We start from the raw sequence: 13,891 nt of genomic DNA, 5'->3' as shown, positions 1-13,891 counted from the left end.
CTCGCCCCCTGGGCCGTGGGGCACGCGGAACCGGGCGATAGGGAGACGCTGGGAGTAGTAGTGGCGGCCCGGTCCCGCGGCTCAGGGTGGTCAGACCAATGGTAGTCTGCTACGTACTGATGATAAAGTCCGACTACGCCACCCGTGGATTCGCGGTCATTAGGAACCGCCGCTGCAGGGCAGACAGCTGCGGCTGATGATGGGTGCAGCTGAGCTGATGTGACTCCCCACGGGAAGAGTGCAGCCCCAGGGCAGTGTGGTGGATGGTGGGAGTGATGGTAGCACGAGTCCCGGTGCTAATAGTGCTGGAGGCGCGAAGGAGCACACAGACAACAAGTTACAGTCCAGGGTCTTTACTCACAGTTCGTTTGTTCCGGGTCACTTCTGTCAGCAGTGACCGCCCGAGCCGTGCTGCGTCCACCAGATGAGGGGCTCGGTCAACTCCCAGGCAGTTCAGGAGCATGGCACAGGACCCCCTTTTATCCTTTCTCTGGCCTGCCTCACCAGTGACCCACTTTTGTCCAGCTGCCGCGGACCTGTGCGGTTAAACGTGGGCCCCGTCCTCCGCTGTCCTATATGGTGCCTTCCTAGCAGGTTTGATGAGGTGTCGCACCAATATATGATCACGACGACCGGTCTTTGGCTGAGGGTAGTTTCTCCTCCACCAACTTGGGATCCGGTACCCTTAATCTGCCTGACCCTTCACCCTGGATTCTCGTGGGTTCTTAGGGTCCCTTCCACCTTCTTGTTCCTGAGCCCTTCTGTTTCTCTGTCTCTCCTCCGTCTTTCCTGTTCCTTCTTCTCCTCCCTTTCTCGTGGAGCTGGGCTCAGGTGGCACCACAGCTCCCCTTCACCTCCTCCTCGGCCTTTCACTAGGCCCTTCTGGAGTATAGCTCCTACAGAGCCTCTACTCCCTGTCTTCTCCTCTCTGGACAGAACCTAGAACTATCATGGTGCCCACCTTTTATACCTCCCTCTGACCATGAGCCCAGGTGACCAGCAACCAATGGGCTCCTACCTACGCTCAGGAACCAACTGTTATGATCTGCTTCAGAGACTAAGGAAAGACAGGAGATCTGTCCCTACAATAGAACTAAACTAGATCCCTACGATGTAACGGGGAACCTGATCCTGCGATCAGACCCGCTAAAGTCCTCGGCTAGTCTGTACGAAGACCTATAGATGTGAGGGAGGGATCCCTACAAGAACTAGGGACTGGGATAAGTTGGACACCCCCTAGCAGAAATTGTAGCAGTCAAAGACAAACACACAACAAAAAGCATAGAGGTCAGAAGACCTAGCAAAACTAACAGAGAACGGCAACAGAGCACCAAGCTAGCTCAACAGTAGTAAATACAATGAAGTCCAGCAATGCCAGGAGGGCGGAGCCGGATTAAATAGGCAAAAATGGTCATGTGACCAGCAAACTAAAAAAAAACTAACAGGAGAGTTGTAACAGTACCCCCTCTTCTAAGAGGATCCTCCGGATCCCCTAGGCCCAGGCTTACCAGGAAACCTCCTGTGAAACGCTCTGACAAGTCTGGAAGCAGAAACATCATCCGCCCTCACCCATGAGTTATCCTCAGGTCCAAAACCCTTCCAAGCGACGAGATACTGCAAACTCCCTCTATACCGTCTAGAATTTAGGATGCGGGAAATTTCATATTCCCCGTCCTCCACCACCGGAGGAACAGTGGCAGAGGCGTCACCATCCGACACATCAGCTTTTTTCAACAGAGAAACATGAAACACCGGATTAATCCTCCAGGACATAGGAACCTCCAGCCTAACAGCAGATTGGTTAACTATCTGAAGCACCTTAAAGGGCCCTACGAACTTGGGACCCAATTTTTTAGAAGGAATCCTCAATCGCAGATTCTTAGAGAACAACCAAACCATGTCACCAACAGCAAACAATACCTCTTGCCGTTTCCTATCAAAGTACCTCTTAGATTTTTTGTTAGCCTCCTGAAGATTACCACGCACATCCGTCCAAACTCTCTCCAAATCACCGGAAAAACTCTCCTCCTCAGGCACAGCCGAAACCAATTTGGAGAATGACCCAAAAGACGGATGTCTCCCAGAACAACAAAAAAAAGGCGAACACCCAGCAGAAGACGATGTATGGTTGTTAAGAGCAAATTCAGCAAGTGGCAGAAACTCAGACCACCCCTCTTGATTGTCTGCCACAAAACAACGCAAGAACTGCTCAACATCCTGGTTCTTCCTTTCTGTCTGGCCATTAGACTCAGGATGATATCCGGATGAAAACGACAAATGAACTCCCAACCTGTCACAAAAGGCACGCCAAAAACGAGCCACGAACTGAGGTCCCCTATCAGAAACAATGTCAGTAGGAACACCATGTAGTCTGACAATTTCCTTGACAAAGGCCTTAGCGAGTGTCTTAGCGTAAGGCAGTTTAATGAAGGGAACCAAGTGACACATCTTGCTAAAACGGTCCACGACCACCCAGATGACCGTGAAACCTTCAGAGGGAGGAAGGTCAGTAATAAAGTCCATAGCCAGATGTGTCCAAGGTGCACTAGGAACCTCCAGAGGGCAAAGCAACCCCGCAGCAGGAGCATGCGAAGACTTGGATCTTGCACACACAGTACATTGGCGCACCCACTTAATGACTTCCTTCTGCCTTCCAGGCCACCAAAAACTGCGACCCACAAGTCTCTTGGTCTCAGAAATTCCTGGATGACCTGCCAACCGAGACTCATGACACTCAACAAACAAATCTCTCCTAAAGGTCCTAGGCACAAACAACCTCCCATGGGGAGTGTTAGATGGGGCATTCTCCTGTGCTTTAAGAATCTCATCCTCCAAAACGGAGTCCAAAGCAGCAATCACAACACCTTCTTGTAAAATGGTCTCCTCTTCCTCCTCAACACCGACCATGGGAGAAAAGCTGCGAGACAAAGCATCCGCTTTAACATTCTTGGTACCCGGGATGTAAGTAACGGAAAAATTAAACCGCGAGAAAAAAAGTGCCCACCTAGCCTGACGGGCATTCAAGCGCTTGGCAGCATCAAGATAGATCAGATTTTGAAAACCTGAATGGGAAATTCAGCACCTTCCAAGAGATGACGCCAGTGTTCAAATGCGAGTTTAATCGCCAGCAATTCCCGATTACCAATATCGTAATTAAGTTCAGTCTCAGAAAATTTTTTGGGAAAAAAGGCACAGGGATGTACTCCATCCTTGTTTTCCTGAGACAACACCGCACCAACCCCCACCGAAGAAGCATCAACCTCAACCAAAAACGGCTTAGTCACATCAGGCTGCATAAGGATGGGAGCAGAGGTGAACCTCTCCTTTAGAAACACAAAAGCTTCAATGGCCTCAGAAGTCCACTGAACCGCATTAGCACCTTTCCTGGTGAGATCGGTCAGCGGTTTGACAATAATAGAAAAATTTTTTATGAATTTTCTGTAATAATTGGCGAAACCCAAAAACCTCTGTATCGATTTCAAACCAATAGGCCTAGGCCATTCCTGCACAGCTTGAACTTTAACCGGGTCCATCTCAAAACCTTCACTGGAGATAATGTAGCCCAAAAAACTAATTCTCTGTACAGCGAACTCACATTTCTCCAGCTTAGCAAAAAGCGAATTGTCCATTAATAACTGTAATACCTCACGTATGCTCCGCCAATGAGACTCCAGATCCGGCGAATAAATCAAAATGTCATCCAAATATACAACCACATTTTTGCCGATTAAAGGTCTAAGGATATCATTAATAAGATTCTGAAAAAATGCTGGAGCATTGGTGAGACCAAAAGGCATAACCAGATTCTCAAAATGACCCACAGGAGTGTTAAAAGCAGTCTTCCATTCATCACCCTCCTTCATGCGCAACAAATTGTATGCCCCCCGGAGATCAATTTTAGAGAACCACTTGGCCCCCACTAACTGGTTAAATAAATCATGAATCAATGGCAGTGGGTAAGGATTGCGTACAGTAATTTTATTAATCTCACGAAAGTCCAGACAAGGACGTAAACCGCCATCTTTTTTTTTTATTGTATTCCTCCAAAGCCTTTCTCTCAGGAATAGTAAGATTAAATAAACGACTCTTAGGAAGAGTCGCTCCAGGGACAAATTCAATGGTACAATCATAGTCTCTATGGGGAGGCAAAACCTGCGACTCCTCCTCAGAAAAAACTCTCCAAAAATCCTGAATAGGTACAGGCAATTCCCCTCTATCCACAGCAGCAATGCGCCCGTTACAACACTTGTCATAACACTTAGGGCTCCAGGACTTAATTTCATTGGTAGACCAATCCAGTACAGGATTGTGCAATTTTAACCAGGGTAACCCCAATATTACTGGAGAAGGCAAATTATCCAATACCACCAAATCCAAATTCTCTTGATGAATACCATTAATAGTGAGGGGAAATTCACAGACCTTGTGAGTAACACTCTTCAAGGGAGAGCCATCGACAGAAACCACAGCAATAGGGGATGACAAAGTTTTAGGTTCTAATCTAAGTTTTTCCAAGAATCCCCCATCAATCACATTCAGAGTAGATCCACAATCCACAAATACCCGAAATTCAATTATTTCATCCTGAGCAGCAGTAGTGGCAGATAGGAATACTCCCTTAGAATTTAAACAGGCAATACGGGCATGACTGACCATTTTTTTTTTCTTTCTTCATACGAAGCACACAGCTCTTAATAAAATGACCAGAATTTCCGCAATAGAAGCACAAGCCTTCAGAAAGCCTGCGGTCTTTTTCCTGAGAGCGGGGTGCCATCGCCCCAATCTCCATCGGCTCTCCATTGTCAGCACAGACCCTCTCAGGACTCGGAGCTGACATAGCAGAGGATTTGCTCTCATTAACCCTTGCACGCAGTCTCCTGTCCACCCGTATAGCTAATTGCATTGCCTCCTGCAAGTTTCCAGGTGTGGGATAAGCAATCAGTAAATCCTTAACCCTTTCACCTAGCCCTGCAAGAAACAAGCTTTTCAAAGCTGAATCGTTCCACCCCACCTGGGCAGACCACCGACGGAAGTGAGAACAATATTTTTCCACATTACCTGATCCCTGCCTCAAACATCTTAATTCAGACTCAGCAGATGAGACACGATCAGGATCATCGTACAACAAACCCAAAGCAGAAAAAAAACTATCCACTGATCTAAAGCACGGATCACTAGGTTGGAGAGAGAAGGCCCATCCCTGAGGATCTTTGCGCAAAAGTGACATTATGAACCCTATGCGCTGTGATTCATCATCAGAGGATCCGGGTCTCAAACGAAAATATAATAGACAAGCATTTTTAAAAGAAAAAAAATCTTGTTGTTCGCCAAAAAATAGATCAGGCAGACGTACCTTTGGTTCCACAAAATGCGCTCCAGAACAGCTACTCACGTGTTGTTGGAGCTTGGCCACCTCCAGAGAGAGTACCTGCAAGCGTTGAGCCAAATCTTGCACCGAGACCATGATGGAAAACTGGAGGTCTTTCCTTAGAGAAAATTTTTTTTTTTTTTTCTTTTATGGCTGGACTTACTGATATAATCTGCTACAGAGACTAAGGAAAGACAGGAGATCTGTCCCTACAATAGACACCAACACCAACTCCTATCTGCCCCTACAGCACTGGGTATTCCACCCCCCTCCCCACTCCAGGCAGGGACATGGTCGGTCGTGCCTGCACTTCTGTCTAGTGGGAGCACCGTTGAGCTGTCCCTCGGAAATGGGGTGTGTGTGCTGTATGCAGCTAACTGAGCCCTGGTCCATACTCCATCCTTACCTGGGAGTGGAATATCACACCTCTGGTCTGAGGTGCAATACCCCTGCAGCGGCCGAACCCTCGGGGCGCTACATTCCCCCCTGGTAAAGCACAGCACGTCCTCGGGCTGGAAAAGAGCAAAAACAGTTAAGTACAGGACATGCAAAAACTTTTCCAATAACTTTTTACATTTAGAAACAGACAATACGGTTCAGTTCCCTTTATGGGACACACTTTTCTTTCACCAGGCACTATAAAATATTTTTAACACTACTGGAACTCTTTTGTCACTTTGTCATATAAAACGGTTTCAAGATTACGTAAAACATTTTCTAGCAGCATATTAAACTTCTCATATAAAACATTTTTAGGCAAAACATATTCTTGTATCATGGCCGCGGTGCAACTTGCGACCAGGTGTTCTTTCTTCTTCTAAGTGCAACAGTCCAGTAAACATGTCTTGAGGTTGACTTTGCAGTCTTTTTTATAAAACCAGTAGGGGGCGCTTTAGGAAGCGCAACTATGTACAAGGGGTGGCCGCTCTCAGTCCTCGGCCAGTTTTGGGAAGGGAAATGGCTGCTCACAGTCCTCAGCCTGTTAGGGGATGAGGGGCACACAGGTAACAGTTCAGTACTTGTCCCAACGGGGACCACACTTTCAAGATGGGAACAGTCCCAAAAACAATTCTGATATCCTGACGGGTAACTATGTACACAGGTACTTTGCTACTTACTAGTAGCGGTGTCCTCCATATGCTCCTTCCTCCTCCTCATATGGTTCTTCAGACCCGTCCGGGTCCTCTTGGCTCTCCTCATAGCCGCGGTGTTGTAGTTCCTCCTCAGTAAGCCTATGAACATGTAGGGCGTACGGTCCTTTTGCACCTACGTGGCGGGTGAAGGTGACCACATCACCAGGGTACAAGTCACGGCCACAATGTCCCTCAGGTAGATGACTTTCGACGTCCCTGCGGGTCACAAAGACGTCGCCTGCGGTTTCTGGGCCCCTGATGAAACCCCAGCCGTTCTCCATGTGAAATTTGACTATGGTCCCGGTGATTCGGGGACCACGGGCTGCTTGGGGGTCTTGGCGGGCCTTGCGTTTTTGCTCAGCACTCTGGGCTTGGAGCCGTTCCTCTCTGACGCGCCTCTCTCGTCGCTCCCGCTCAAAGGTTGCCAGTTGCTGATGACAGGCCTCCAGACGACGGACCGCGTCTGCCCGGGTCTCTTGAGAGAACCCCATCAAGTTCTCGCCGGTGGGGTCCCACGCAAATTGGACGTCCTCCAGTGGGGGTAGGGTGACCTCCACGGGTTCTGGAGCCGGTATCAGAGGCTCGCGCGGGGGCTGGGCCTTCCATGGCTGACTGCTGATTACCTCAGCCGGCCACTCCAGCGGCAGTCCATCCGGACCGGTATGATGGGCAATCAGGTCCACACCCAGTCGTGGTATAGTGGAGGGACCTGATCTGGGAGCAGCGCCCGGGGGCACTCGGCCTTGCGACCAGGCTGGGGGTCTCTTGGTGGCGTCCGATGTTAGTCCCGTCCGGGACAGGGGCGCAGGCTTAGCGATGGAACCCGGGTCATCCAGGCCTTGCGACCGGGCCGATGATGCTTCATGCTTTACGGCGCCCGGGGTCAAGGGGCGTGGCGCCGGGCGGGGCGTGGCCGCGGCGCTCGCCGCTTGAGGCCTAGCTGGGAGCAGTGGCGGCGCGGCAACAGGCGCGGTGAGTGGGGCTTCGGGTGCTGCGACGGGAGGCTGGGGCAGGCTTGCAGCTGCTGGGCCTGGGGTGGTGACGTCCCCTGTACTTGCCTTGGTCTCCACAGCTTCCTCTGCGGCGCCGCCTCCGGCCTTCACTTCTCCTGCTCTGTCCTCAGAGGCAGGCGGACCCCGGGGTGCGGGTAGTACCTGCCGCTGGTGGGTCTCAGCCTGCTGGGCCAGTTCCTCCCTCCACTCGATGAGCGCACCCCGCTGCTCTCGGACCATCCTCCGCTCCAGGTCCTCCAGTGCAGCTTGCGCACGCTCCGGGTCTCGGGGGAGCTGTACTAGGACTTCCGCTAGGCTGCAGGACAGTTCAGCCTGCAGCAGGCTTCGGGCCAAGATGCTGGTGCTGCTCAATGCGTCCATTCCCGGGTGCGGTCTGTCTGGACTGATCCAGACCGCGCCCTGCCCCACAGTTTTCTTCTCTTCCCACCCCCATTGGGGGTGGCCCTGGGGCAACTTGGTGACAATCTCTTTCAGGGGCAGCCCCCCCACATTGACAGACACTTCTACCGCCATGCTCATGGTTGTTGGGGGCGGGCTTCTCCTTTGGCGCCATTCTGGGACCTGGCCCACGATGGGAGGTGGCCTCCTGTGGTCTTTTGGCGCGCACATTATGGCGCTCGTTCTTCTAGGGCGGGCGCCATTTTCCAACACAGTGAAACAATCAATCTCAATTAAACAGTCTCTTTCTCTTCAGGCGCGCAGTACCCGTTATTAGCGGGCACTTAATCCTGCCGACTACTCCAAAGCTGACTCGCCCCCTGGGCCATGGGGCACGCGGAACCGGGCGATAGGGAGACGCTGGGAGTAGTAGTGGCGGCCCGGTCCCGCGGCTCAGGGTGGTCAGACCAATGGTAGTCTGCTACGTACTGATGATAAAGTCCGACTACGCCACCCGTGGATTCGCGGTCATTAGGAACCGCCGCTGCAGGGCAGACCGCTGGGGCTGATGATGGGTGCAGCTGAGGTGATGTGACTCCTCACGGGAAGAGTGCAGCCCCAGGGCAGTGTGGTGGATGGTGGGAGTGATGGTAGCGCGAATCCCGGTGCTAATAGTGCTGGAGGCGCGAAGGAGCACACAGACAACAAGTTACAGTCCAGGGTCTTTACTCACAGTTCGTTTGTTCCGGGTCACTTCTGTCAGCAGTGACCGCCCGAGCCGTGCTGCGTCCACCAGGTGAGGGGCTCGGTCAACTCCCAGGCAGTTCAGGAGCATGGCACAGGACCCCCTTTTATCCTTTCTCTGGCCTGCCTCACCAGTGACCCACTTTTGTCCAGCTGCCGCGGACCTGTGCGGTTAAACGTGGGCCCCGTCCTCCGCTGTCCTATATGGTGCCTTCCTAGCAGGTTTGATGAGGTGTCGCACCAATATATGATCACGACGACCGGTCTTTGGCTGAGGGTAGTTTCTCCTCCACCAACTTGGGATCCGGTACCCTTAATCTGCCTGACCCTTCACCCTGGATTCTCGTGGGTTCTTAGGGTCCCTTCCACCTTCTTGTTCCTGAGCCCTTCTGTTTCTCTGTCTCTCCTCCGTCTTTCCTGTTCCTTCCTCTCCTCCCTTTCTCGTGGAGCTGGGCTCAGGTGGCACCACAGCTCCCCTTCACCTCCTCCTCGGCCTCTCACTAGGCCCTTCTGGAGTAGAGCTCCTACAGAGCCTCTACTCCCTGTCTTCTCCTCTCTGGACAGAACCTAGATCTATCATGGTGCCCACCTTTTATACTTCCCTCTGACCATGAGCCCAGGTGACCAGCAACCAATGGGCTCCTACCTACGCTCAGGAACCAACTCCTATCTGCCCCTACAGCACTGGGTGTTCCACCCCCCTCCCCACTCCAGGCAGGGACATGGTCGGTCGTGCCTGCACTTCTGTCTAGTGGGAGCACCATTGAGCTGTCCCTCGGAAATGGGGTGTGTGTGCTGTATGCAGCTAACTGAGCCCTGGTCCATACTCCATCCTTACCTGGGAGTGGAATATCACACCTCTGGTCTGAGGTGCAATACCCCTGCAGCGGCCGAACCCTCGGGGTGCTACACTTCCAGCTTTAGTAGGGTGCGGTGCTTTCCAATTGGCTGAAGCAGGGAGCAGATTACTCCAGCTGGACAGCACACACACCCATACTGCCAGACTGGATGGTACTACAGGTCTCAGGAACCCTAATCTTAGGGGCTGGACAGAGCCTGTGCCCCCCAGAGCTTCTGGTTCTGACGTCTCCTCCATCACCAGCGCCACCTGCAGAATGAATAAGGTGGTGCCTGGTGGGAGAAGCAGACGTCACAGGAGCAGATCCCAGAGGAGATGGGACACACCAACTGCATAAGCCCTGATATGACAAAATGGCAGAAAACCAGTGCAGTAGATATCACCATAAAGTGACTCCATTTTCGAAATTATAACCCTCAGTGAATTAATCTATAGGAGTAGTGATTATTTTGACTACACAGACACTTTTCAGAAATTAGCTCACAGTGGATGTTGGAGAGTAAAAACTTCAAATATTCCATTTTATTCCCCAACACATAGTGTCCAGATTGTGCTCCAGGAGACACACACCGTAAATGAAGAGGGTACTTCTAACTATAGTAATGCCAAATACATGGATGATAAATGTGGTTTGGATGCACTGCAAGGCTCAGAAGAGAGGGGGAGATCTGACTTTGGGAGAGCGGATATTGCTGGACAGGTTTATGGAAGTCATGTTTCTTTTCTCTGAGCCATGAATAATGTGGAAACCTCTGTTTTTCCATAGACAGATGATGGACCTGAATGGGGTTTGTTTTTTGCCGGTTGAGTAGAAGTTTTTATTGGTATCATTTTTGCCTACATAACATTGTTTGGTGGCTTCTTATTCCATATTTTTGAGGCAGAATGAACAAAGAGTTGGACACCGCGCTCCACTGGTTCATCCTATGAAGTTTTCTATTAAACTGTGAACTGTCATTCTGTCAATAACTTGCCATTTCTACAGACATCTTAAGTACAATTAACATAAGAATCCGTAGAAAAATAAATAAAGATTGCATACCACTTCTAAATCAATCTAAATAAACACATCCTTGGGCTACATGCTAGTCCAGGAAAATGAAGAGATACCTCAAGTTTAAAAATCAGTTTTATTAGACACAAATCTAAAAAATAGAAGAATATTTAAAATATTCCTCTATTTTTTAGATTTGTGTCTAATATGTAGCCCAGGAATGTGTGTGTTTAGACATTTTAAGTAGAAATGTTCAAAAAATATAAATTTCAAGGATATTTTATTCAAAATTAATAATTGTTTTTTTCTCGTCAGATGACTGTACCAGAAGATCAGAGGGACAGGAGATTTTTAAATCGGACAATCTTAAGATCCCACTGGATACAATTGAAGTGAATGCCATTACTCCAGATCTACCATCATCCCTTCACAGCAAAGATCTGTCGTCTGATCCTATGAAACAGGTCCTGTCTTCTGATTCATTACCGACCACTAAGGAAAATCAAAATAAAAAAATAAGCATTACAAAACGAACTGCTCCTAAAGCACAGAAGACATTTTCAGGTTCAGAATATGGAAAGAGTTTTACCCTCGAAAAGTCTATAAGTCAAAAAATACACACAGGGGACAATAGATTTTCTTGTTCCAAATGTGGGAGATGTTTTAACCAGAAATCAGATTTTGACATACACACAGGGGAGAAGCCTTTTTCATGTACAGAATGTGGGAATTGTTTTAAACGGAAATCACATCTTATCCTACACCAGAGAACTCACACAGGGGAGAAGCCTTTTTCCTGTTCAGAATGTGGGAAATGTTTTAACCAAAATTGGATCCTTGTTAATCACCAGAGAACTCACACAGGGGAGAAGCCTTTTTCATGTTCAGAATGTGGGAAATGTTTTAATCAGAGATCAGATTTGATTAAGCACCAGAGAATTCACACAGGGGAGAAGCCTTTTTCATGTTCAGAATGTGGGAAATGTTTTAACCAGAAACCAGCTTTGGTTAAGCACCAGAGAACCCACACAGGGGAGAAGCCTTTTTCATGTTCAGAATGTGGGAAATGTTTTAATCAGAGATCAGACTTGATTAATCACCAGAGAATTCACACAGGGGAGAAGCCTTTTTCATGTTCAGAATGTGGGAAATGTTTTAACCAGAAATCAGCTTTGGTTAAGCACCAGAGAACCCACACAGGGGAGAAGCCTTTTTCATGTTCAGAATGTGGGAAAGGTTTTTTACAGCAATCAAATCTTATCAACCATCACAGAACTCACACAGGGGAGAAGCCTTTTTCATGTTCAGAATGTGGGAAATGTTTTAATCAGAGATCAGATTTGATTAAGCACCAGAGAATTCACACAGGGGAGAAGCCTTTTTCATGTTCAGAATGTGGGAAATGTTTTAACCAGAAACCAGCTTTGGTTAAGCACCAGAGAACCCACACAGGGGAGAAGCCTTTTTCATGTTCAGAATGTGGGAAATGTTTTAATCTGAGATCAGACTTGATTAATCACCAGAGAATTCACACAGGGGAGAAGCCTTTTTCATGCTCCGAATGTGGGAAATGTTTTAACCGGAAATCAGCTTTGATTAAGCACCAGAGAACCCACACAGGGGAGAATCCTTTTTCCTGTTCAGAATGTGGGAAATGTTTCAACCGGAAAGTACATCTTATCCTACACCAGAGAACTCACACAGGGGAGAAGCCTTTTTCATGTTCAGAATGTGGGAAACATTTTAAGTGTAAATCAGTTTTGGTTAAGCACCAGAGAATTCACATAGGGGAGAAGCCTTTTTCATGTTCAGAATGTGGGAAATGTTTTAACCAGAAACCAGCTTTGGTTAAGCACCAGAGAACCCACACAGGGGAGAAGCCTTTTTCATGTTCTGAATGTGGGAAAGGTTTTTTACAGCAATCAAATCTTATCAACCATCACAGAACTCACAAAGATGAGAAGACTTTTTCATGTTCAAAATGTGAGAAATGTTTTGCAAAGAAATCAGATTTGGTTAAGCACCAGAGAACCCACACAGGGTAGAATCCTTTTTCCTATTTTTTTTTTAATCCAATAATTTTAAGATTTTCTTCATTCGTTTTTTTTTTTACAAATCAAGAAACCAAATACGCAAAGGGTCTGAATACTTATGACCATGTGATATTTCAGTTTTTCTTTTTTAATAAATTTGCAAAAATTTCTACATTTCTGTTTTTTTCAGTGAAGATGGGGTGCAGAGTGGACTTTAATGAGAAAAAATGAACTTTTTAGAATTTACCAAATGGCTGCAATGAAACAAAGAGTGAAAAATTTGAAGGGGTCTGAATACTTTCCGTGCCCACTGTATATGACCATTAAGTACTTGTTGCTGGAGGAGTAGGACATGATTTCCAGAACAAAATGGGTTTGGATGGTAAGGGATGGACGTGAAGACAACTTCCAAAAAAGAACATTTGAGCTGCATTTACGTTGGGTTGCTGTCATCCATTGGGATTACAAAAGGAAATCCAGCCCTTGTTCAATTTTAGAAGAGTCGGCCTGTCTGCATTTTCCATTGACAGGCCTATGCGCCTATCCGTTATGATTTCAGAGGCCGAACTAAAAACTCGCTCAGACAATACCCTTGCGACAGGTCATGGCAGCAACTCCAAGGCATACAAGGAGAGGTCGGGCCATGTGTGCAGCTTGGACAACCAATAGTTAAACGGCACTGCAGAATCAGGAAGGATGCTGGTATGGTCACGTAAGTACTTCTTCGCCATCTTGGTTGACTTCTCCCTCCTTGTCATAGTTATACCCACAGATAGCCCTTGCTGATGTGATGGTTTCATGAAAATGGCCCAGTTGGTGGACCCCCCCCCCCCACCCCGAGTTGCACATGGCGTGCGTGTCCTTCCCCTGTAATCCTTGTGGGTGAAAAGAGCCAGTACCTCTGAGGGTAATCTCTTCAGCAACTCTTCAACAACCTCCCTCTGTCATGCATGCACTGAAAATGTCACGTCTGCCTCCGTCATGAGAGAAAGAAATTTCTCCTTGTACAGTGGGTCAAGAAAGTTACACAGCCAGTATTTAATGGTGGACAAATGGTCCACCACGCAAGGGTCTTGGGAAAGGCATCTGGACATGAACTGTGCCATGTGTGGCAGACTACAACGAGTCAAACGTTCAGTGTCCCCACGAGGACGAAGATTAACCATCCTCTTCTCCTCACATGGCATTGTCTCCTCCTCTTCCTCCTCCTCTTCAGGCCTTCCATGCTGGACAGGCGTTAAGCTGGGATTGGGAGTCCCCTCTGTAGCGCAGACCAAAAACTCCTGATCCTCCTCCTGTTCCTTGTCATCACCCAATGTGGCCTGAGAATATTGTCTGAGGCTGGGCTGTGTGGTATCAGCCACTGTAA

The 13,891-nt window shown here is 48.4% G+C and overlaps 1 protein-coding gene across 1 annotated transcript in view; it reads left to right on the top strand.

The window, feature by feature from the left end:
* Positions 1 to 13,891, top strand: part of LOC141203898 (uncharacterized) — a 252,388-nt gene that overhangs the window by 80,060 nt on the left and 158,437 nt on the right. Inside the window, exon 13 of the mRNA XM_073663871.1 lies at positions 10,805 to 12,530. Within this exon, the coding sequence (XP_073519972.1) occupies positions 10,805 to 12,530 (1,726 nt within the window). The remainder of the gene's footprint in view (positions 1 to 10,804; positions 12,531 to 13,891) is intronic.

This window comes from Phyllobates terribilis, unplaced genomic scaffold (assembly GCF_046119375.1).
Source record: "Phyllobates terribilis strain yellow unplaced genomic scaffold, ASM4611937v1 Scaffold_130__1_contigs__length_5004896, whole genome shotgun sequence".
In the NCBI taxonomy this organism is placed as follows: Eukaryota; Metazoa; Chordata; class Amphibia; order Anura; family Dendrobatidae; genus Phyllobates; species Phyllobates terribilis.
The sequence above is the reverse complement of the archived record's forward strand: the minus strand, read 5'-3'. Positions and strand labels throughout refer to the sequence as shown.